This window comes from Ochotona princeps, chromosome 9 (assembly GCF_030435755.1).
Source record: "Ochotona princeps isolate mOchPri1 chromosome 9, mOchPri1.hap1, whole genome shotgun sequence".
NCBI lineage: Eukaryota > Metazoa > Chordata > Mammalia > Lagomorpha > Ochotonidae > Ochotona > Ochotona princeps.
The window spans coordinates 18,271,461-18,298,539 of record NC_080840.1 but is presented as its reverse complement, the minus strand read 5'-3'; the positions used below and the strand labels follow the sequence as shown (position 1 = coordinate 18,298,539).

At 38.5% G+C, this 27,079-nt stretch overlaps 1 protein-coding gene across 2 annotated transcripts in view; it reads right to left on the bottom strand.

The window, feature by feature from the left end:
• The window catches only part of SAMD12 (sterile alpha motif domain containing 12), a 419,976-nt gene that overhangs the window by 371,136 nt on the left and 21,761 nt on the right, over positions 1-27,079 (bottom strand). For both annotated transcript variants that reach the window (XM_058668529.1, XM_004580697.4), the window contains exon 2: positions 8,750-8,928. In XM_058668529.1, the coding sequence (XP_058524512.1) occupies positions 8,750-8,928 (179 nt within the window). The remainder of the gene's footprint in view (positions 1-8,749; positions 8,929-27,079) is intronic.

The window sequence follows — 27,079 nt, the reverse complement described above, 5'->3', positions numbered from 1 at the left end:
TGGTACCCTGCCAACTAAAGTCCTCATCTTGCACATGCTGGGATCCCATATGGGCTGGTTTTAATCCTTGCAGCCCCGCTTCCCATCCAGCTCCCTGTTTGTGCCCTAGGAAAGTAGTCGAGGATGGTCCAAGGCCTTGGGACCTTGTACTTGCATGGGAGACCCAGAAGAGACTCCTGGCTCCTGGTTTTGGATTGGATTGCAGCAACTTGGGAGTCAATCATCGGGCGGAAGATCTTCCTCTCAATCTCTCCTCCTCTAAATTTGCCTTTCCAATGAAAATAAATCTTCAAAAAAAAAAGCAACAGCCCCCATCTGTGAGGCCAGCATCACAGGTGGCACCCTCACCTATTTTGCCACACATTGGCCCTGTTACATTTCTTACAAGAACAAGCATGCAGTTTTACTCGACATTTCATGAGGGACCATTAAGGCTGTGAAGCAGTTGAGCTGCACCTGCTGATTCAGGACTATTCTATGGGAAACTGATCGCAATAGTGTGAGAATGAAGTGACAGCCAACCAGGAGGTCACCAACAGGGTCCACAGGAGAAGACACAATAATGAGGAGGAACCTTGTGATGACAGTGGATGTGGAAGAACCATGGATTCAAAAGGAATCATGGCTGCATAATGAAATCACTGTACGTTATTTACATTTAATACAATAGAAAATGTTATAGTGTCTTAATTCAATTCTGATTGCAAAGTCTATTTCTTAATGTATCAGTGATGGCAGGGAAGTTTGAAATCTTTTACTAATTATTATGGTGTTTCTATTCTTTCCAACTATAATTTTGTTAAAGATTTATTTATTTTTATTGGAAAGTCAGATATACAGAGAGGAGGAGAGACAGAGGGGAAGAGCTTCCATCTGATGATTCACTGCCAAAATGATCACAATTGCCGGTGCTGTGCCAATCCAAAGCCAGTAGCCAGGAACTTCTTCCAGATCTCTCATGGGGGTGCAGGGTCCCAAGGCTTTGGGCTGTCCTTGACTACTTTCCCAGGCCACAAGCAGGGAGCTGCATGGGAAGTGGAGGTGTCAGGATTAGAATGGGCACCCATATGGGATCCTGATGTGTTCAAGGTGAGAACTTTAGCCTCTAGGCCACTGTGCCAGGCCCCCCAACTATAAATTTCTTTTTTAAAATTTATTTATTTTTTATTATTTTTATTATTTTTTAATAATCTTACTTAGTTGATTAGGGTACAAAGGGTCAAGGGCTACAGGGTGAAAGTGGGTAATACCATTGTTTCCACGCTAATATTATCATTTTTTTCCTTGTATCTGGGGTCAGGGGAGAAACAAAGGGAAAAGCCCCGCCCAACCTCCCACCCATCCCAGATCCCCAATGTGAGGCACACTCTGAGGGTCCTGCTCAAGCAGTTTTGATAGTTCAACAGTTCTGGATTGCTGCCAATCTCACCATTCCAATCACAATGAAACCTATTCAGAGTGTAAGTACAAGTAGAATACCAGCTATGGTTATTTGTATCTTAATGGAGATAGCAGAAGAGAAAAGTAGATGTGTGTTTATAGTAATTTGAAATACCATCACCCAGTTCTCAGCGCCATTGTGAAAGCAGTATACGACTGTCCAACACCTGCAATAAGTTACACTGAGGCACAGCAACATCCTTGAAGTACATGCAGGCATGCAGAAACACACTGGAATCACAGGTCCACTGCTTGTCACCTCAGTGAAATGCATCCACTTTTTCAAAGTCTCAAGCAATTTCAACATCCACCATGCAGAGCTATTCACTGTGTGTGCCATCAAAGTGAAGTCTCAGTAATAAATGATTACCTGAGCTCACATTTTCATAGATCAACAGCAACTTACTAAACTAGATGAAATGCAACAATATGCATCTTGTAATGGAATATGTGTACGTGTGTGTGTGAATGCATGTACATGTACTGAGGGGCTTAGTCTGTATCTGCTTACACAATGCGTTCCTGAAACTATCAATGCTCCTGGTAGGAACTAGCATTAGATCCCCTGTTTTCAGTATGGGCAAAGATCCTATGCTGCTCTCTTTCATAATCCTCCAGTGTCCCGACCTCATCCTCCTGTGTATTCTGTACTACCTGCTTGTTGAGTTCACCACTGGCCTGGGTTTTTCAAGGTTCAGAGATTTCTCTCCTTTTGTCCAATGTGTCTTTTCAAGGATGTGGAGTCTTTTTATAATCCTACAGATATTCTCAATGCAGTCTTGAGTGCCATCTACTCTTGTCTTCTCAAGTACCAGTTGCACATTTGCCTTCATATGAATGCATGTAATTCTGAAATATCCTAACCAAGCCTGACCATTATGACTTTTAAACTGTTACCATAGTTGTAGAGGGTGCATATTGATCTTCCTGGTTTCAAGCTGGAAAACAACAATAGTTGGGCAGAGTGCTAACAGACTATCTATAGATCAAAACATCTTCTGCAAAGCCTACCTGTGCTGTGTTAAAACTGTGAGTGGAACTGGAACTGGGCACTCTGACCCAGCACTGGCAGAGGCCCATCTCTTCCATTATTCTTACAGGGAATACTCTGCCATCTGAGCCCACAAAAGTAACAGTAGCCAAAAGGCTTAAAGCACATGTGGTTTCATGTAGATTTGTCACCTCAAAGGTGAGGAGGGCACAGAACATTTGTCCAACAAACTGCTTTAGGTCAATCTCTGGCACTATGGGTTAAGATCTTGGAGAAGTCACTTAATCTTATCTGAGGCTCAGCTCCTCAGCCATACAAGGAATTAGATAGTTACATGCTACCTGGGTTTTCTTCTTTGTTAATTATACTATGAATCTACAGCTTGAATTTATCTTATTTATTATCACCTTTTGGTTTGGAGGGCTTAACAAATTAGTAATATAGGTTTGCCCTTCAAATAATGAGCATACTGCATTTGTTCCTGAGATGTTTCCAAGGTCCCCATTGCATATAAATATTGGGGCCCTGGAACATAAGAGTATGAAATCACTTTTGCTTGTCTCTCTTGTTCTGATGCTTGAAAGTTCTTCAGTATGCGCTCATTATGTCCCATGAATCATGTCCTTTCCTATCACTGGTGGCATGAGATGGGCTTGACAATTTCATTTGGAGACATTCTTGTTCCTTGTTCATTGAGCCAAGAATACTGGTAGCCAAGAATGAGATCATTCCATCCCCAGATTGCCAGATAGCTTCTCAAAGGCTGCAGGGCAATGTAATTTGATCAAGGTACAATCCACCCCTTCTTCTTTTTAAGCTAAGCCTAAATACTTTGAGTTTTCTGTTTTAATCCCTGAGTAATGGCTACTAATCACTGGTAGAAACACCCACCAGTTGCCTTGCAGTGGACTCTCATTGTCCACCTGTGGCTCATCCAAAGCACCAGCCTTCCTCCTCCTCCTGCCCACAGCACCAAGTTCCAGGCCAACTCCTTTACCTCCGTGCCAAAGAAATACAAACTAAATCTAATATTAACTTAATGAGAAAATGTTAGCTGCTGCCAGAGACTCACATAATGCATCCCAAAGCCAAGTGCAGGCAATTACTCACTGTTTTAGATGCTGGCATTGTTTCTCCCTTACATAATACAGCACTCAAAATCGGAGAAGATTCCATGCAGCGCCTTAACCTCTTCTTTTTGCATAGCTGGCCAGATTCTCAGCGTTAACAGAGTACATTTTCTTTTCAAATAAACAGATCATTTGTACATTTAATGTTAGGGAATTTGGAACCATTAGGCTTAGACTTGAATTAACATCCTCCTGTAGTTATTACGCAGAACGTATATTCTGGTAACCAGTTTTATAATTAAAAATATGAGGAAGAAATGCAGATGTGAGGGATTCATGAAGAGCTCTGACTTCACACACGGGCAACATGGCTGGAAAAGTGGGTTTTGCACACAGAGGAAACTTTTATTTGACAACTGTAAATACATAGACTGGAGAAATTTCCTTCTGAGCACCTTGCAAAATCAAGTCTAGAGGTCATGATTTGCTATTTCCCCAATGCATGTTTAGGACAGTTTTGAGGAAGATGCATCCCAGAATTCCAAGATGTGAGGAGCCAGAGCTGCTTATTCAAGGGGTGATCTCAAGCCTCAGCTATTGTTGCCATGGAAATTCAAATCCCCATCATCAAAGTGGTTAGGAACACCTCTTTAAAAAGAGACTCCTGAGTATCATGACTTTTTTTAAATTAATACACCCGTATCTTGTATCCACCCAGGGCCAAGACATTCCAAAAGGGAATGCCATCTTGAGTGCCATCCATTCCCTGAGTAAATGTCAACAAAATTTCATTTTTAATTCTTTTCTACTTCCAGAACACTCCAATGATCTCCCATCCTGATGAAGACAGCACCATTCAATAGAACATTCTTCCATGGCAGTCATGTTCTGTGTCCACACTGTCTGAAACTGCAGCTCCTGTATACCTATGATAACTGAAATGTACTGATATGAAGAAAGAAATTAACTTTAACATTATTCTGTTTTAGTAAATTTAAACAGTCACAGGTGGCTGGAGCCACTACATTGCATAACACAGATAGAAAGTAAATGCATGAGCCTTAGGCAGAGTTAAAATCCATGTACGGCCTGACCCCCAACACAATTCCAGTCTTCATTTCCACAACAGATACTCCAGCTGTGAGAAACTGATGTGGAGCTCACCTGAGCATCACAGCTGCCACAGCTTGGCTCATGATGCTTGGGCTTCATTGCTAAAACTCTCCTCTGTGTTTGGAGTGCTCACCATTCCAGTTTTACAGCACGGATTCAGTTCTAAAGTTGCCACAGCCCCCTTTTTCTTCTTAGTTTTGTCCCCACTGCCCTGAGAGTAAAGAATTAATTAACCTCAGGGCTGGGCTTGTCTAGAAACAACAGGACCGTTTTCTTGGAACAACTATATACAACTTAATGTAGTTTGCAGGAGCTGTGACTGGACAAGACAGGAATGGCATAAAATACCGGTGAGAAAGATAGAAGGCCGTGCCTTCTATATGTCAAAGGGTCTGTTTATTGCAACTCATCTGTAGCAGCTGCACCTGCTCATGTGTTGGCTGAGGAGCAGAGAAGCCATGGACTCGGAAACCTCTGGACCTCCACACTGAGATTAAAATACTTTGCCTGATACAGCTCCTTGCCCTGTATGTACACCTCCTGTAAATTGAATTAAACATAGGAATTTGTATCTTGACCTTCTAATAGAACTGTGATATGGCAGGAATATTTTGTGGATTCTCAAGCATTGATGGCCAGTTAGGTGTTACATTTAAAATTCACTTCAACTGAATTCTTTGCAGCTACACTGAATGTCAGTGTATATGAATGAGATGGCTATTCTTTGGGTTCCTCTTTGGATTTAAGAGCTAAAAGTAACCTATTGCAGAGAAAACGTATTTCTGGAATTAGAGTACAGAGTATTTTGAGTAACTGGAGCCAGTGGTCTCCAAATCACTTTCTAAGATAGAAAAGTAAGAAAAATTATTTTTTCTCAAAATCTATATGGGAAATGGGTATGAAAGCAATATAGATTTCAGAGTCAAAATGTTAGTTTCAATACATGCTACAATATCCACTCTGTAGCTGTGGTGCTGATTAAAAATACTAGAAAAATTCTGTTCAAATGTATTTATTTGAAAGGCAGACGGAGCAGCTCTTTCATCTGTGGGTCCATCGGCCAAATGCTTACGATAGCCAGGGCTGAGTCACACTGAAACCAGTAACCTGGAGCTCCAACTGCCCTGGAGCTAGGTACATTAGCAGGGAGCAGAACCAGAAGTGGAGCAACTGAAACTGGAACAGACACCCATATTGGGATGTCGGCATTGCAAGGCATTGAATAATCCACTGTACCAGGATATCAGCCCCTGGAAAAAAATTTTTGAACATTCATAGAAGGTCAAGCTTAGAATCAAGGGAGAGAATTCCCTAGGTGTCTGAAAACCACAGAAATGATGAGGTATGATTATTATATGTGTTGGAAACCTGGAACAGGCAGGATATGGGAGGATCAGTATCAAAGCCCAAAAGGTCCAGACTTAAAGTGGCAGAACCCGAAGGCATAGCAGCAAACTATAATCAGATTCCTGGTGTGAAGTGTGCAAATGAAAAAGTGCATCTGATCAGCCTTCATTTGCATAATCATCCAGAAGGAAACAGATAAAACAACAAACTGAACCAGGACTGTAAAACACGGTCAGAGTTACTGAGCTTATTGAGACACAGGGTTCAGGTAAAGAAAAACACAAAAGCACCTAATCAGATGGCCTCCACAATGCAATATACACATAAGCACAAAGATACCAAAGCAATACATAAGTTTGGAAAATAAACCTTTCAAAAGGAATTAAAATCCATGTGGGGGAAATTTGGCACCTTTAAAGGCAGAATGCTAACCCAACAAAGAGAAAGTTGTGATTGAAGTCCTAAGGTTAATAGGAAAATATCTGTAAGACTTTAAAATAAAAAATTAAGAGAATGTAGATCTTAAAGAAGTTGACACAAAATAGGAATGCAGCTAACGAAAGTTCCCCTTCCCATAATTTTTAACTCCAGATACAAGATATTTCTCAAATCAAGGGTTAAATGCTCTCAGATTCAGTAAAATCTTTATATAGAGGACAATTTTACATAAATGGGAATGCATCATACACTGTACAATAACTCACTCTTCTGCCTTCTTCACTGTAAATGTTACAATCTGCACTTGCCTCCAGAAGTCCTTTAGGCTTCCTGCATCCTTGTAAAGGAAGAGCTTTATTTGATTGCATAAATATACACCCAGAGTCATATGAATGGACATTTAGGCTATTCTCAGTGTTTTCATCATAACAAGTTCTAGAGTCACAGTTCTCCTGCGGCTTTCTTGGTAGACCTGCATGATTCTTTCCCTAGCACATGTTCCTGGAAATGGAATGCTTAACCACAAATCACACTCATTTAAAAATTTTGATCGCTACTATCATATTTTCCTTCAAAATGCTCTACCAACTCACAGTGCTGAAAAGCCTTAAGTGCATACATTTTAGCCAAAGGTTTTGCAGTTAAATTTAGGTCATGTTACTAGCGATTCAATTCTTTACCCCAGGAAAAAGTGATGACTGATAAATCCAACACTCCTGTAAATGCACGAGAGAAAGCAGAAATGTCCGCACAAGCACATGATGTATGTACCTATTTCATGGAATGGAAACATCAGGGAGCGATGCTCCCAGTGCTTGCAGTGAACACGCAACGCCACTTCCAACTCGGTCCATGCCAACCCCATCCTCAACTACTGTTGTCAAAGTCTTGCATGAATTAATGCACAGTTTGTCTAAGTTTTACTAAAGCTGTTAGCCTTATAAAACTCTAAGCACTGCATCAATGTTAAACTCTCCAGAATTTCCTTCTAACCTGCTTTATTTGGACCTTTTGATCAGATTTAGATGTTATAACAAGGTTCACTTATTTCCACCTCGCCTCATAAATCAAACTTCAGTGATCAATGACCAATTCTCTATAAAGTGTACATTATCTTAGGTAAAATATCTAGTGTATATAATTCACAATGTCTTTCCTGCCAATGACTTCTTACTCTTACTACACACACACACACAAAATCCAATGTCATCATTTTGAAATTATTCACAAGAAAGAAAGCGATTATGGCAATTATTAAAATTGTAGATAAAGCAAAAATACCATTTGATTTGAAAGAAGACAGAGAGAATCAAAGTGTCCACTGCACAATAACCAAAAGAGCTTTCCTGGGTGCGTTAGCACTTGCTCTCTAAGGATTAGACACATTCATTCACCCAACAATTGAAATTTCCATGCTAAGAACATACAAAGTAAGAAGCCAAATTTCATGACAGTTAATTCCTTTAGTTTCCAAGGGGCAAATGAGTACATCTTCAATATTTATACAAATATGAATATCTGTGGGTTCCATCACAGAAAGCCATTGGAGGAGGACATCGTCAGTAAAGAGCCATCAACCCAGTGTACACTTTCTCATTTTATAGAACCTACATCTAGCCTAAAAACTAAGAGGGACAAGTCCACAGCAAAAGAAAACAATCTTATTCTCCACTAACGTTAGTCTTTGTTAATCTGTCTTACAGGAACACAGTTTCTCACATTTCCATAAGTGTGTGTGCATGTGTGTGTGGTGTATGTATGTTTGCACACATACACACTTCATGAAATAGCAGTTGTTACAGTGTCAGCAATACTCCTCATAGGCATGCAAATTTGGAATTTTTTTCAAAGTACTTCAAATCTGGCAATGATTTCATGGCTAAAGTTAATAGGAAAAAGTTTGTTTTTTTCCGCCAAAATAAAAGTAAAGGCTTCTACAAGTATGGAACTGCTTGCTTTGCTAAGCAGATGGGAGCAATAGCTTTTACGATTCTTATTCTAGAAATGAAGAATCTGGAACTCAGTGTTACATGACATGCTCAACACCTCAATGTGGTGAATCTAAGTCTGGTAGCTGGAGCTGACAGCTTTAAGTCTAAGGCATTTTTCTCTACAAATCATAGCTCAGACTCTTGCTATGAAACTGACCACAAATGTTCATCAATTTCATTCTAAAGGAAGTGTAGTCAACATGTTCATTTATTATTACTTTTCATCAAGATACAGCACTAATTTAACTGAAGAGTCAACAGTAATTAGTGAAAACATTATTAGTTTTCCCATGTGCTGACCCTAACCTATCAGAGCCATAGGTTTTAGAGTTTCTATGATTAACTGGATCATTTCCTACCTTCGCCGTGTCTGCTTCTGCTTGCAGTCTCTTGGGGGTTCCTTTCGAGTCAGGCACCTTCTGGAAATTTTTGTTTTTAATGGATTGAGATTCCACACCTTCACCTTCAATTTGCAGTTTAATACCTTCAGCACAGGCAGGGTGATCAATACCCCGTGGATTCAAACCGCAGTGGAGAGCTAAGAAAGAAGCACAAATGGAACTCAGAAAAACAAATCACTATAAAGAAAGTGCCGATGACAGAAAATACTTCATCAGGTCCAAGTGGGAAGAAACAAGGCCCCTGTGCGCTGAGAGTCAGTGTGATAACTAACAGAAATGATATGGTGAGGGTGAACACACCGTACACAACCGCAAGCTTGGAAATCAAAAAGGCTTCAATACAAACTCAGAACCCATCCATTCCATATTGTCTGAAAATGATCAAGCTGTGAATCACATCACAGATGAGAATATCATGTGAGCCAGTTTAGCGACTACCTTCCACACCCGTGCAGTTATCCGGCATCTCTGCCTCCTCCTGGAAAAGTGGTCATTCCCTCATTCTATTTCTTCTCTATTCTTTAAGCATCCATTCAAGTCCACCCTCTTAAATTCATCCGATCGATATTTACTTATCAAGAACTTACAAAGTGTTATTCCTGTGTCCCACTCCAGAGACACAGGCTCATCTCAAAAGAACCTTCATCTCAGTAAGAGAAGAGGAAACAGTGATTCTATTTTACATTAAGCATTTTAAATTTATTTTAGTGGCAGAGAGCAAATGCCATTTCCATCTGCTGGTTTACTCTCAAATGCTCACAACAGTGACTCTGAAAGTTTAACTCTAGCTTAGAGAAACTTTCACAGTAAGAGACATAAATAAAATTGCTGTTCCATATCTTAAGTCAAACGCAAAAAGGATGTCTCAGTGCTAACACATTCCAAACTAAAGCTTGACTTTCCTCCAAAAGCAGTAGCTATCTCCAGTTTTGCCCAATTTCTTGCCGATACACCAAGGAGGCCCTCTTAACATCATTCTTCTCATGACTCACCAATCCATTCCACATATCACCAAAACCAGCAGTCCTCCACATCAAGGACAACCACAATTGATCTACTTTACTTCATCTTCACTGCCCTTAACCGTTCCAGCCGACTGAACCAGCCAAAGTTGACCATTCAAGAACCTCTTTAAAAAGGTAAATACTTCTTTTAAGGCATTTAAAAAGTTCATGGACAATAAAATTAAAATGTTTTGGTGTAAAAATTGAAATCCATGAAGAGCGTTTTTCACAATAAGCAATTTGTGTAATTTTTCAAGACTCTTTATATATGATATCATTAGTCTATTATATGTAAAACTTTGTAATGGGTTTATTTTATACTAGATAATTAAGAAGCCTTAGAACCATGCCTCAGAGAGAGCGAGAGAAAGAGGGAGGGTGGGAGAACAAACATGGACTTCCATCTGCTGGCTCATTTCTCAAAAGCCCCCAACACAGGGATGTGAAAGGCCAATACTAGCAGCTAGGAACTCAATTCAGACCTTCCATATGTGTGGCAGGAACCCAACTATCCGGGCCATTGCTGCTGCCTCCCCAGGTAAATGTCACCCTATGGTTATCATCTTGCAGAAGGGGCATCTTGACTAATCTTAAATTTCTTCATGCTAAATACCTTCTTTTCTTATTGACCAGGACAGATAATTACAGTATTGAATTAAGACCACGGAAGTTCAAATAGGATTACCCCTCAATTAAGTGACCTTCAGCTAAAGCTAATTGTACAAGTCTCACTGATGCTGCTATTTGACAGGACAGGGAAGAAGAATGTGTGGTGGGAGACCAATCACGATGCTTCAATTAGGTAGTGGTGGGAAGAGAACTTGGTAGCCGAAGGCTATGAAAGCATGAGGGTAACTACCATTATCCATCGGTTTCTCTTACAAATACTTTCCTACTGACACTGACAATCCAATGAGGTAGATTAAAACTGGTGATTTACAAAGGTGTGCTTGTGTCGAGAACTGGAAGGTTGTCCTTGGATGGGTTTAGAGATTACTAAGGCAAAGCATAACATAGTGTTAGTCTTTTCTCTGCAGTACTATCTCTGCTGCATCCAGACTTGAAAGTCATGGCCTGGCAATATCACTGAACAACAGGTAACTTCCAATAGCTCTTTTTTTTTCTATCTCTGTTGTGTCTCCATCATATCAGGCCCTTGTGCTACCTTCATCTCTGCTTACTATAGTCCCTGCACCAACGTTTCTATCCCAGGCCATTCTTATAGCCTCGTCTTCCTCCTGGCATCAGGGAATCCACCCAATTCTCCCGGCTGCCTTACCTCACAAGCTGACACCTACTGGCATTCAGGTAGCACCCCATCTCTATGATCTCTACTGCCATATCCACAACTGGCACTCAACAGGAACTTAAACATACATCCAGTTGCAGTGAGCCAGCAGTCTCTCTGTATATGACTATTTATTCACAGATGTCTAGGTGGGCATTCAGCACAGCAAGTAAGACAATGCTCAGAATGCTCACATTCTAACTTGAAGTGCCTGGGGTACAGTCGGGATTCTGTTTCACACTTCAGTTTCCCACTAACTTGGGTTCCTGCCATCCATGTGGGAGACCTGGACTTAATTCCTGGTTCTTGATTTTGGCTGGTTTAACTCTAGATGCTACAGGCATTTTGAGGAGTAAGCCAGCAAATGGAAGATCTCTGTCTCTGCCTTTTAAATAATAAATGAATGGTATAATTAAACAGGCAGAATTTTTTAAACTTTCTAAATATATAGTCTTTTTCACACAAATAGTTTAATTCTTCATAGTGTTTCCGAGACTGTAAACACAATAGTTGATTTAGGTTGTGTGTGTGTGTGTGTGTGTGTGTGTGTATGTGTTTGGGCTTATTTATTTAAAATTATTTCTGACAGGCTTTGATTTGTGTGTCCTTAAATTTTACATCCATCATAATTACAAATCAGGCCACTTTCAGTGGCCTTCTACAAAGTGTGACCTCCATCTCTTAGGGTAAAAAGGTGTTGCTGATTGCTTTTTCATTTCTGTCTTCATCAATACCCTTCTGTGTTTTCACCAAAGTTATTTATTCAATTTAATGGGCTCAACAGCTCCTGGGTCAGCTTGGAGACCCTTTTCACATTCTCCTGATCTTTCTGACCACTCACATGTCTAATCAACTCTTAGTTATTGAACTGACACTGCTAAGAGCTTGTGGTCTCTACCTGAAATGCCATCATGCCATTTTCATTTATTTTGAATGTCACTAATGTTGAGTTCTCCAAGATGAAGAATTAAAAACAGAAACAGACTTTAAAATTGTTAATTTTTCAGGAAAGCATAAGTTTTTGATGTAAAGGCACATATTATGGTATTACTATCAGAGCCATTTTAAAGAGACCATCTTTTTTTTCTGTGAAAAAAATTCCTTCCCATCCCTATCAACCCTGAAATTGTATGCGAACAGCCCCAAGATGGAAAAAGATTTAACCAGCAAGATACCATTCAAAATAACAGAGAAAAGTATGAAATATCTGGGAATAAATCTAACCAAAAATGTAGCAGACCTATTTGAAGAAAACTACAAACTACTTAAATAAGAAATTGAACAAGACCTCAAAAGATGGAGTAACATCCCATGCTCCTGGATAAGTAAAATCAATATCATTAAAATGTCTATACTCCCAAAAGCAATATATACATTCAACGCAATCCCAATCAAATTGCCCAAGCCATTCTTCATGGAACTGGAAACAATGATCCAAAGGTTCATCTGGAAACACAAAAAACCACGGATAGCTAGAACCATCCTGAAGAACAGGAAGTTAGCAGGGGGAATCACAGTTCTGGACCTCTGGACATACTATAGGGCAGTGGTTATCAAAACAGCGTGGTACTGGCACAGAGATAGAGAGAAGATCAATGGAGGAGAATAGAAACACCAGAAGGGAACCCACACAGATACAGCCAAATAATCTTTGACAAAAAGACAAACGACAATCTTGGCAAATGGGAAGGTCTGTTCAATAAATGCTGTTGGGACAACTGGTTGATAGCCTGTAGAAACAAAAAGATAGACCCACATCTCTCACCATACACTAAGATCAGATCTAAATGGATAACAGATCTAAACCTACATCCAGAAACCTTCAAACTTTTGGAAGAAAATGTTGGAAATACTCTGCAAGATCTAGGGGTAGGTCCCGACTTCCTAAAAAGGACACCAAAGGCAATAGAAATCAAGACCAGAATAAACAAATGGGACCTCATCAAACTAAGAAGCTTCTGTACAGCAAGGAAAATAATCAACAAAGTAAAAAAGCAGCCCACAGAATGGGAGAAGATCTTCGCACACGACATAGGTGATAGAGGGCTAATCTCCAGAATATACAAAGAACTACAAAACAACCAAAACACCAAAACAAACAAGCCACTGAAGAAATGGGCACGGGAAATGGGCAAACACTTCACAAAGGAACAAACCCAAATGGCAAATAAACATATGAAAAAATGCTCAAGTTCCCTGGCAATAAGGGAAATCCAAATTAAAACATCAATGAGGTACCACCTAACGCCAGTAAGACTGGCCCACATGAATAAAAGCACCAACAACACTTGTTGGCGAGGTTGCGGGGAAAAGGGAACCCTACTCCACTGCTGGTGGGGCTGCAGGCTGGTACAGCCTCTATGGAAATCAGTATGGAGAACATTCAAACAACTCAAAATCAACATACCGTATGATCCAGCAATAGCACTTCTAGGAACATATCCAGAACACTTGTTTGATGAGAAACCAACATGCACTCCTATGTTCATAGCAGCACAATCTACAATCGCAAAAACCTGGAGGCAGCCAAAAGGCCCATCAGCAGAGGATTGGATAAGAAAGCTATGGTTTATCTACTCCATGGAATACTACTCAGCTATTAAAAAAACAAAATGCAGTTCTTTGTGGCCAAATGGGCCAAACTGGAAACCATAATGCTAAGGGAAATGAGCCAATCCCAAAAGCTTAAATACCACATGTTTGCCTTAATTTAAGATGATATGATGTTATGTATAACATGTTATGTTATGAATGTTATATGTTGTTTATAAACTAAAATTGAAATGTCAATGAGGTGGTCACAGAAGGTGGTTAAGAACTCGCATTTACTTTTAACATATTGGTTACTCATTACTATGTCAATTAATTCCATAATGATGTAAATTTTTGCTGATGGTATGCTGGAGCTTTTAATTGATCGGGATGATACTCTGCTGGCTCTGTCTTCAGACCAGAGAGGGTCTACCCAAGAAGCCGTTGAACTTGACTGGACAATAAGATGCTAGACTCTATGTTTGGTATATGCTTGCAATGGGGGAATCTCAACTGAACTTGAGCTGTGGTTATGCAACAAGGTGGAGGAATCCACCATGGTGGGAGGGTTTGGAGAGGGGTGGGGAGAATCCAAATACCTATGAAACTGTGTCACATAATACAATGTACTTAATGAATTAAAAATAATAAATTTTAAAAAGTTATGTAAAGTGATGTACCCTCTGTGGAAAACTGTGTGCTGTTCCTGAAAATACAGAACATAGAATTAGTGTTTGTACTTAAATGCTGAAGTTTTGGATCAATCACAGAAGAACTGAATACAGGGATTTGATTAGATATGTGCAGATTCACTCACGTGTGCAGTAGTCATTAATAACAGTCAAAATGCAGAAACAACCAACTGCCCATGGACAGATGGATGCATAATTAAAATGATCCACTTAACAAAATTTTCTGCTTTAAGAAGACATGAAATTCTGACATGTTCTACAACCAAAACAAGTTTGAACACGTTACACAAAGTGAGACAAGACAGATACAAAGGATAAATAGTGAAAAATTCTACTTCTAGACTGTTCTTACAGCAAACACTCAAGAATAGCAATTATTCAATTCCTAAGGGAGGGAAATAATGAGTTACAGATATGAAAAGGGTTCTAGTTTGGGAAAGATCAAAATTTCTAGAAATGAACAGTGGTCATGATTGCACAATTAGTGTATTGCATCTAATTTCAACTTAGCTCATAAGCAGAAAGACATGTAACTTGCATATCAAAGTTTATTGATGTGATAGTCAACTGGAATCTGTATTTGCTTTTTTAAAACAAGGAAAAGATAACTTAAGAATGTTCTTGGAAAGGAAGTGTTGTCTATACAGGTCTCAGCTTGAGTGACATGATTTGGATTGCTAATTGCTGGAGGTGAGGTGAGGCCTCCAGAGCCTAAGCTCTGAGTAACTACATTCCAGATTGACAGGTTAGAGTAACAGCGCCAGGCTTCATTTGTTTTCTCCTCACGTAGTGCAAGATCAGAGGGATACACTGCAGCTCTGCTTTCATATGGAAGAACAAGTAGCTCTTATTTAACCAAAAGGTGCCCAATCTTTCAGTCCTTCCAATTATTGCCCATGCCACACTTCCCTTGCTGTGAGACAAGGCAGATAGTCTTATTCAAATGGAATATTCCTTTATTTCAGGCTTTTCAGGCAACAGACACATGGTACAAACATATCCAATGCCATGTTAGGATAAACTGCCTCCCACACTGAGGATACATCTATTGGCATCACATGGAATGTTAGTAACTCTCCAAGATGTCTTTTATCTACTAAGATGCAGCCAATCTTTTGCAACAATATACGTTCCCTTCTCTTATTTGCAACAACAACTCCCTTAGGAAATATTAGCTTTATTCTTTCTGCTGTAAAGCTATAACTGATCTTGCTCTCAACAAATTCTTCTAAGCAATGTTGAAAATTCACCTCTTTTTCTGTGTGAAGACCATGTATTGCAAGTGTTTATTAGCATGTCTCTAACTTTTTAAGTAGAAATCACTGAAAGCATGTAGCCACTTCTCACAGAGCTTTACAAAACAGTGACTAGCAAAGTCATTACTTTATAATAAGTACTCGATTATTGTTTATCAAATCAGCATGGGAATGAAACAAATACACTGACGTGATCCTACTCACTGTCATTCTCCTACTACAGCAAACATTTTTCAGAAGAATACAGGCTGCATACAATCTTACTGTGTAATCCAACCAAATACATTCAATAGCAGAATGAAAGTAACCTTGAATCTACTGATTTAGCTGTTACCTGAAAAGCAGAGACTGCCATATTCACTCAGGTATCACATAGTCCAAACATTCTAGAAATGTTACTAAATTAATAAATGATCTAACGAAAAAAATACTCCGATGTCTATGATGGTTTGCTAGGAGTGAGTTAGGCTTTTTAGAAATGCATGCACATTCCTTATTTGCAGCCACACATAACTTCTAGGCATTATGGGCTTTCTTGCTCAACTCCCTCATATAACTGACATGTAGTTGACACTCGTCAAATACTAATGTAATTCAGAGAGTTGGTTAAGGTAGAAACTCAAGGTACACTGCAGAAGAGAGTGCTAGTGCCATTATCACCAGAAGACAAAGCAATGGGAATAACCAGCTTTGGAACTGACCCTCCAAAAGCTTGAGGCAAGTAAACTGCTTTTTTCCTAATAAGCAATGTATCTAAGTATTTCACTATAGTAATGAAAATCTGACTACTACATGTTATACTTCCTTCGCAGAAACAGTGTCAGAGGAAGAATCAGTATTTATTTTCGCCATCTCCCACACAAAATGAAGAAGCCCAAATTATCGGGTATCAACTGAGATCAAGCTGCCAACATGAATTTCTAACTTTTCTGTCTGCCAACGAAGGTATCTTCTCTTTAACCCTGGCAAGAGAGGTACCAAAGGTTAGCTAGAGCAGAAGGTTTATGTAAATTCCAAAGTTTTGTAAACCAACGGAAATATGCGAAAGTATTTCTTTTCTGATAGCTATTGGGCATGGGACTCATCTAACAAGTTCTTTCTTATCCATACTTGCAAAAAATGTTTATTACTACTCTGAAGTCAGAACTGCAACGAGAGGGGAACAGAGTTACATTGTGCATCTGCTGCATAGACTCCTTAGTAATGTGATAAGATCTATAATATGGCCCAGCCATCCTATTCCTTGAAATTTATCCAAGGGAAATAAAATAAGCCTATTAAGGTGTTATCTATACCCCCATGTTTAGTTACTCAACTCGCAATAGCCAAGATATGAAATCAACTTAGAAATTCATACAAACTGTTACATGTATGCACATATATGTGTGTATTCTGTATATATCACCAATATTGCTGTATGTATCTATATAACCACACACACATATATACAAATATATATATATATATATATATATATATGGAGAGAGAGAGAGAGATACTCCTTACCCATGAAAGAGTGAAATGGTGTGTTTCCCAAACAAAATGTATGCAATCATAGATCATTCTGCTTAAGTGAGAGAAACTAGTCACCAAAATGCAAACATGATGTTTCCTCTGACTTGTGGTAACCAATAAACACAGAATAAAAATATAATATATATGAGAAAAATTGACATTTTGATATTTGATTATTTTTATAGTTGTATCTATATCATTTTCTTTAAGATTTATTTTATTTTTATCATAAAGTCAGATACACAGAGAGAAGGAGAGAGAGATGGGAAGATCTTACAACCCTCGATTCACTCTCCAAGCAGCCTCAACAGCCAGAACTCAGCCAATCCAAAGCCAGGAACCAGGAACATCCTCTGGGTCCCCCACACGGGGGTGCAGGGTCCCAAGGCTCTGGACTGTCTTCAACTGCTTTCCCAGGCCACAAGCAGGGAGCTGGATGGGAAGTGGGGCTGCCAGGATTAAAACCGGCATCCACAGGGGATGCCGACGGATGCAAGGTGAAAATTTTGGCCACTAGGCTACTGCACCAAGCCCAAACCTATAATCTTGAGGAACAGTGTTTCTCTACTTGATACTTTCTGGATACTTAATTTAGTGGATGGCTAATTTTGTGATTATCAACAAACTGAAATTATGCCATTGTAAAAAGTAAAATAAATAAATAGAAATGAGGGTAGGAGAAAATGAAAGGGGAGGAGGGTAAGATGAAAAGTACCATTATGCTCTTAAAACTCCATTCATGAACTATGCTTCCTTTACATACTAAAAAAGCCAAAATGAAAACATTCAAGTTTCAATGCACAATGACTCTTGCAGAGGAAAATCTCAAACTGAATAAAACAGACAATAAACAGCAACACCAAGATGACACTGATTTCAGACTTACTTAAGCCATATGACAGTACAAATAGCTTTTACATACATAAAGTAGCTATGCAGAAAAATATTTCATTGAATGTCATGCAAATGGAAAATAAAAAGTATCTGCAAAGAAAAAGAAGACACAAAGAACAACATGAAAATGTCAAAACTGAAAAAATAAGGAAAGCAAAAGAAAGGTTCAGTAAATGTGCTCAACTGCTAAATGAAACAGAACCTATGTAAAAGAGCAGTGGGAACCTGGGAATAGAATGTTCTACAGCATGATATGATGGCCCAGTTTTATAAAGTCACTATTATATACAAGATGTTGCAATTCTAACAAAAACAGCATTAATAAAACCATGTCAATTAAATTTAAACTATAGAAATGACTTGTTTTCTTTCATATCCTCCTCTACTCACACACTGATTTTAGAACAAGATCCACAATAGCATTGCTATATATATTCATGCATGGGAATACGTAAGCATCTATTTTCTGTAAAATGGTAACAAAAATTATTTTTGCTCTCATATTAAGCTTGTGTTGATTAAGCAAAATGACATAGAAATCCTGGCACCTACTGTTTATTAGGTAAACCTAAAACCTACATTTTCACCCACTCTCTTCTACCATATGGGGGAAAGCGGGCATGAACAATTTGAACTGTATAAAGAATAATCACATACTCCCCAAGACAAACAGTAGAAGATGCATCTTTAAAACCTCCTTGAAAATGTGTATTATCTGTAATTCCATTTTTTTCACACATATCAATGCATGACTGTGGACTTAAAAAGCAGATATACAGTGAGGAGGAGAGACAGAGAGGAAGATCTTCTGTCCACTGGTTCACTCCCCAAGTGGCTACAATGGCTGGAGCTGAGCCAATCCGAAGCCAGGAGTCAGGAGCTTCTTCCAGGTCTCCTACATGGGTGCAGGGTCCCATGGCTTTGGGCAGTCCTTAATGGTCTTCCCAGGCCATAAGCAGGGAGCTGGATGGAAAGCAGGGCTTCCAGGATTAGAACCTGTGCCGATACGGGATCCGGGCACATTCAAGGTGAGGACTTTAATCACTAGGCTATCGTGCTGGGCCCAGAAGAAGAGCTTTTCATGACCAGCTTTTTAAACAACCTCAATGGGAATGAGGTCATAAATGAAGATAAAATATCTGCACCTTATACCTCAATGTCTCCTAAACAGTTGCCTGTCTTCTCCTAAAACCTAATTAATAAGATTATCCCTTTTCCTATTGAGAGAAATTTGAGTTGTTTCCAGTTCAAGATTATTAAAAACAACTAAGGATTCCTGTATTTTGGTGTACTATGTACACTCTTTTTTGGATATATTGCAATATGTGAGCTATATGGTATGTATAGCTTAATTTTATCAGAAAACATTAAATAATTTTCAGTGTTTATACCAATAGTATATCCACTAATAGTATATGAAGGTTTCAGCTTTTCTGTACCGTTTATACCTCGTATTGTCTACTTTTTGTTTTTGGCCAGTCTTCTAGATGCATGGCAATTTTATTGTTGCTTTTATTCTTATTTCTGTGATAATTAAAATGTTGAGTCATTCATTGAATGCTTATTTAAACTTTTTGCTCATTTTTAAATATTTCAAAATACATTGAATATGGTCATTTGCCAGAAATATGCATCATGATGATACTCTGAACACGATTTCATGTTTTTCATTCATAAAACGACATCTTGGCATACAAAAGTGTTCAATATCACATATTCTCAATATCACAGTATTCTGCATCAATCCTGGAAAAACCTACTATTTTAATGTCATCATAATAATGGACATCCTAGCCTTTTAAAAACTGACATTTCAAGGTTGTGTTTCTCAAGTTTGGCTTAATAAACTATGATTATTGATAACTGTGGAAAAACCTAATTAACAGGAAAAGGTGACCCAAAGCATACCAATATTTTTAGAAAATTAAATAAGATAAAGTATCTATTCAGTGCCTGCATATAGTTAGAGCTCAAAAAATGCTAGCCATTGGTTTTATTATTAATGTTCTTTGCTATTGTAATATTACCTTAAATAACAATGATTTCTTCAAAATTAACTACCTCAATCTTTTGTGTAAACATATGCATGCATCTATATACATAGTCATAATAAAAAGAGTGAGATAAAGGGAAAGAACAAGAGGTAGATAAAGGTTTCAGGAAAGAAAAACCGAGAATAAATGCTTATGGGATACGCTTGAAATTAAGCAAAGAATACTCCAAGTAGGAATTTAAGTTCCTATAAAATCACAGCATCCTGAAACAGGCTTTACTGATTCCAGTTTCATGTGATGAGAATGCTCCCCGTTCTGGATCGTGCTGGGCATTTCCGTTTGCTTACCCTCTCGAATCACAGCAATGATCAGATTCATGGAGCATTCCATTTAACAGGCTCCATCTCTCATTTTACTTGCCAATCCCTTGCATACAGCTGTCTCCATGTTTCTATGTAGGATTTGTTCCGGGGCTCCCTAAGGAAGTTCACCCATATAAAATGGTGACATTTTTGCATATAATCTACACAAAACCTTCAAAATGCTTTAAATTTTATATAAATTATATACAGTTAATACAAGGTGAATATTACATAATATCTGTTGCATTACATTGGTGAGGGAATAATAAAAAGGAACAAAAGTCTATATATGGTCAGTGCAGACATCATTTTTTTCCAAATAATTTTTATCCAAAGTTGGTTGAACCCACAGAAACAGAACCAATGGGTATGGAGTGCTGTCTCTATGTTCATTTGTATATAAACATGTATGTATATATACATGTCATAGATGTGTATTATATATACATTATATGTATACATACACGTTTATATACAAATGTATATATACATTACATGTATATGTATATATAAAAATATATAAATCCTAACACATATGTATATCACATATAATAAAAGATGCATTTAAAAAAGAAATATAATAGAGAAGGAAATGGCTAGCTCTTAACTCATGAGCTAAAAATTCATTTGAAAACACTTTATTGATCTGAGCACCAAAGTAGCTCAAAATATAACAGTGCCATTAATGGCTGACTACACAACTTGCTACAGAGATGTTAACAAGTTAAAAATTGTTATTTTTTCAAAAATCTTAGATTTACTGAGAAAAAGAATGAGATGCCATCAGAACTTGCCTCACAAATTGCAGTTCAAATATTAAAAATATCTTAGTCAAGCCTTTGAAATCAATGTCCAATATGCGATTCCAGAGTCAGACATGACTATTTTAAATTCCTCATACGTAAATGTAATTTAGAATTTAGCTCCTCAACTTCATAAGTCACATTTCATCAGTCCCTTACATGACTGTGGCTATCATGTTGGCAAATTAGACTATGAAGATTATTGAACACTTCCATTATCACAGGAATTCCTACTATCAGAACCTTTCCTCCCAATGCTAAAATCAATTTTCCCTGTTGCATAAATAATTAATTTGTTAATTATTGAGACAAGATTTGAAGGTCAGATTTTACTTCTGAAATTATTTTCTTTACTTGTTAAATAAGCTAAGTAATCTCTATGCTTCAAGACAATACGCAGTGCCTTAAGGATTTTTAGAAAATTTTTAGCTCTTTAAGAATCAGCAGCCTTTATAATCTGCCTATTTCTTTGTTAAAACTGACTCCCTGTTGGCTATTTCAAATCATTGAATAATCTATGTCCCAATCCAGTTGTTCTGTGTCACCAACAATAATGACAAGCTTTTACAGACCCCAAATTATCTCTGAGGGTGACAGAGACAAATTGGAGGAGTGGGAGATAAATCAGTTTAGTCTCCTAAAATAGCAGCTCCCAAATAATATCTATCTAGAGACAAAAAAAAAAATGGGCGAAGAAGCTTCCATCGATCCTCACTGAAATGAAAAAACAACCTTTTCAGTAATTTATTGATCCTATGTTTTCTTCACAAAGACCTGTTCATTACACTGACATCGTCTTTCCTATAGTTTTCTATGGTAGCTGCGCATCAGATAAAAAGTGGTGAGTGTATCTATGTAGAAGAGTTTTAACATCAGGAAATAAAAAGGCTACAGAAACGACATAAAAGTCACTTTAAAAAAAAGATTTTTTACGAAAGCTTAAGATCTAAGGTAAGAGCTATCATTGGAGATAACTGGAGGTAGGGGTGGATGGAATAAAAACTATAAAGAAATGACAAGAAGTCACAAAGTTAAGGAAGGAGACATGAGGGCTTCAAGTGTTCTGTGAAACTGGAATTAAAAATTGTATTTCTATACACAAAAATTTTTGAAATCCTTGCAGATTTTTCATCATATGCATATTCCATGATCATTGTGAATGTTCCTCCAAATTATTTCCAAGCCAAAAAAGGCTTCACAAAAACCTAGAATTTAAAACAAGGCAAAGAAACTTCAGATAATCAGCAGAGACTGTAATTATGTATTTAAGATAGAATTTATAACCGTACTTTGGTTTTCAAATTTGACCATGCCTCTAAATATTTTAGGTTTCCTCATTGATCTAGATTTTTGGTGGATATATTAAAAAAAAAAAAAAAAGGTAAAGACTGTCCTGAAAGATTAGCCATTCATTTTGTGATGGCATACATTATTTTAAGGTGCTTCCAGTGGCACGCAGGCCTCTGCTACCCAGACTTAGAGGAAATTCTAAGCTCCTGCTTCTGCCTGTGCCAGCCCTGGCCATTATGGATGTTTTTGCAGTGTACCAATGAACGGACAATCTTTCTCTTCCTGTTACCCTGCCTTTTACATAACTGAAAAGGAGATCTTTAGAAGACACTTCTCATGATGAAGGCCATTAAAACATTATAAACAACAAAAGTCGAATTCTCTTTCCTCAACCCTGGGTAGGTGGCAAGAATCAAGTATATAATGCCTAATCAGAGAAAAGTCTAGCAATTCAACCGCTGGCTGCCTAACTGCTGTTGACTCAAAAGCTAGGAGGAAGATGGCATTGCCTGCCATTCATATTTCTACACCTCTGCGAAGTCCTTCTGCTTTCTCTGCTGTATCTAGCTCATCCATTGGCTGCTTCCCACAAATTTGTTAATATGCTCATGTCTTCTCCTTTATAATAACATCTCAACTCTGCTGTTCAATCTTTTTTCTCCTTTCTTTATAGTAACACTGATAAAATCACACTACTGTTTATGGTGAAGACTTTTATGAGTACTAGTTGACACTTCTTATGTGCTAGGGTGGACTGAATTACCATTTAATAAACCTGAACACTCCTCCCCTTGTGGTAGGCTGTGTGTCCTAACACAATGAGTTTGGCCATGACAGTAAGTATTAATTAGATGGATGCATATGAGTGGAACAGATGTAAAAAGAGGAGTTGAAATGCATGGGCAGTTTGGTTTAGTCTGCCATCCACTCCTGATAAACATGGGCGGAGCATGCCCCAGGTGTTGCTTCCCCTTCAATCTGGATCCCAGACAGGGACAAAGGTAAACGTGACTCAAATTTGAAACCTACAGCCAATCCCAATCAACATAAAGACTAGGAATGAAGCACAGAGACATGGACCGGTAGGCTTCTCAACATCAAATGGCTTTGTTAAATGGCAATAGCTAATACATGCACCCAGAACATTGAACTTCTAGCAACTAAATACATTAGGATCCCACTTTACAGATAAAGAGGAAAAATAAAAACCTTGATTTACCAACTCACTTTCTAACAAGGGGTAGAGTCAGTATGTGAGATGTGCAGACCAACCACTGCCGTCTAGAAAACTCCCAAGAAGGCTGCTGTATCTACTTCTCTCATCTTGCAAACATCTCAATTCATTGTCATCTGGATCTTCCCCTGTATCTGACTCCAGATAAAGCTTTTAGCCCGAAATTTCCTTGTCATCTCAGCTACATTATGCATTGATTGTCACCAGCAACCTCCACACTCTTCTTCCTTTAGCATCCAACACTTCCCCTTTATTGGTTGGCCTTTATTACTCTGTTACTCCTTTTATTTATTGTAATCAGAACACACAGCATGGGGCCAGTGTGGTGGTTCAGCAGCCTAAATCTCTAAAGGCTGGCATCCCATTTGAGTACCCCAACAGGTGATAACATATTAACGCTCACATATTCAGGGCAATGTGTCAAACTCAAGAACTTGAGAGATGAGACCTGAGTTAAACTAATTGCTATGATTTGGTCTTCATAGTCTCAGTGTTTAGTTCCAGAAGCATAAACTCATTGTGACATTGATAGTCAGACTAGGAAAGAAACTCAATAAAATTACATAGTTCAAAAATCATCCTTTGATTGATGATATTAATGGCAGGTGTCTCTGATGAGGCAAGTATTTAGGAATTCTGCTAGTGTCTGCACAGCTAACCTCTGGTTTCACCGGTGGCTCTGTTACACTGTATTGCTTTCTTTCATGTCCCTACATGAAAAGATATTTCTCCTCAGATTTGAGATTACCATGTTTTATGTAACAATTATTGTCTATTTGATAAATATTAGTAGACATCAATAATGTGTCCTAGGCCCACTGGGAGACAGTTTATCTTCTCAAGAACCTTATCTTTGTTATACGCTCCCTCAAGCCATTCTTGTGCCTCTGAATTTGTTTTAGATCTGATATTTTTAAATGGTTGTGAAACATACATCATAGTTCTATGCTCCAAGGATTATTCACTTTCTAATCTGAACAGCATTTTATGTTGAAAGTGTACAGAGAATTTATTCAAGGCAAGAACTAAAGGCAATGCTCACACTGCATCATGAGAACAGAATAAATCACAGATGTATTTTCAGAACATAACCACCATCAATTCCAATTGAAGACTAAAATATCCCATTAGATGGCCAGCAAAATGCCTTATGACTTCCATGCAAACCAAAATTATATTAAAAGACTAAAGGAGGACCTGACACTGTGGCAGATTGGATTAAGTCTGAGCCTGTAGTGGCTGGCATACTTAATGGGCACTGATTGGAGTATCAGCTGCTCCTCTTTCAATCCAGCTGCCTCCTAAAGTACTTAGGAAAGCAGAAGATGTCCCAAGTGGTTGGGCTCCTACACTCACATGGAAGACTTGAATGAAGCTTCTGGTGTCAGCCTGGCCTCCTCCCCTTACCTGCCTTTCTCTCATTAACTGACTTTAAAATAAATACGTTTTTGGGCCCAGCGGTGTGGCCTAGTGGCTAAAGTCCTTGCCTTGAACACACCGGGATCCCACATGGGCGCTGGTTCTAATCCCGGCAGCTCTACTTCCCATCCAGCTCCCTGCTTGTGGCCTGGGAAAGCAGTCGAGGACGGCCCAAAGCTTTGGGACCCTGTACCCATGTGGAAGTCCCGGAAGAGGTTCCTGGTTCCTGGCTTCAGATCGGCACAGCACTGGCCGTTGCGGTCAATTGGGGAGTGAATCATCGGATGCAAGATCTTCCCTTCTGTCTCTCCTCCTCTCTGTATATCTGACTTTGTAATGAAAATAAATAATTAAAAAAAAATTAAAAAAAACAAAAATAAAAAATAAATAAATGCATCTTTACCAAATGACAGAAGATATGCCAAAAATTAAGGGTGCTTGCACTTTAAAGGAAAATCCATGGATTTTTTTTCCTTTCTTCTTTCTAAAGTTTATGTGTTAATAAGCAGGCAATTTTAATTATTTTAAAAGGTTCATTTAGAGGATAAGAGAATATTGATATATTGCATATATGTCTTTCAAATTGTTTAATTTCTTTTTTTTTTTTTTTAAAGATTTTATTATTATTGGAAAGCCGGATATACAGAGAGGAGGAGAGACAGACAGGAAGATCTTCCATCCGATGTTTCACTCCCCAAGTGAGCCGCAACGGGCCGGTACGCGCCGATCCGAAGCCGGGAACCAGGAACCTCTTCCGGGTCTCCCACGCAGGTGCAGTGTCCCAAAGCTTTGGGCCGTCCTCGACTGCTTTCCCAGGCCACAAGCAGGGAGCTGGATGGGAAGTGGAGCTGCTGGGATTAGAACCGGCGCCCATATGGGATCCCAGGGCTTTCAAGGCGAGGACTTTAGCCACTAGGCCACGCCGCCGGGCCCAAAATTGTTTAATTTCTAACAGGATAATTCTATAATAGTATTTTTCTCTAAGCTATTAGTAGGAGATATTAAATTAAGCCAAAATATATTAGGATTATAAAGAACACTGCTTTCAGTTCTAAATATCTGACAAAAAACAGGGTAGAATTATTCTTCTCTACATGCCTAGTGAGTTCTCAAATATTTCCAGACATCCTTTTTACTACAACTATATTTGCCCCATAATCTACTGACAAGTAAGCCAGAAATGGATGACAGATTGTATATCATAACTTTAAGTGTCTCTATGCAAGTATTTTTGAACCTAACTGCCACATTCTCACTAGGAGGGAAATATTATAAATAGTTCAGTCTTGCTGTTTCTTGCTTCTTCAGGGAACCCTAACGTCACAGATCCTTCCCTGATAATGGGAATCTAGGTGTCAAAACAGAGGATGAAGGCAATTTCAAACAGCAAATGTCACATCAACAATTGAGCCTGTTAGACAGTTGGCTCTTCCAAAAAGGTCGCTTCAATATTGATAATCTGTCAGTCCATTCCTACATCAAAGATGAAGAGCTGATGAGTAGAAGTAGAGAAAAAGAGAAAGCTAGTGGAGTTACTAAGAGATAACTGTGGAGTGACCTTAGTGGACACCTCTCCATTCTGAGAAGGAAATGACTCTCAGAAGCCCTTAGCACACTGTATGCTTAAATTAAAATCGGAGGTGCTGCCACTAGAGTTTCTTCCCAAAGCAGTTCTGTACCACATGTGGTCTGTTTCCTATTTGCTCTTCCATGCTATGTTCTGCTGCCAACTGAAGAAAATTTCTCAACAGCAAATACTACTTATTCTTGCATCTATGCAATTCTGTAAGTCAGGGAACTTGTGTATTGTTCTACATCTGTCATGTCCCCTAATGATGCGCGCAATATGGGCATTCAATCAACGGTTACCTTTTGAGCACTAAGCCCCAGATGTTTGCAGCAGAAATCCTAGATTCTACATGTATATTTTAAACTTACAAAACACAAGAACTCTATGTAGACATTTAACTTTCTTTAGAAGTTAAAATAATAAAATGGAAGGATG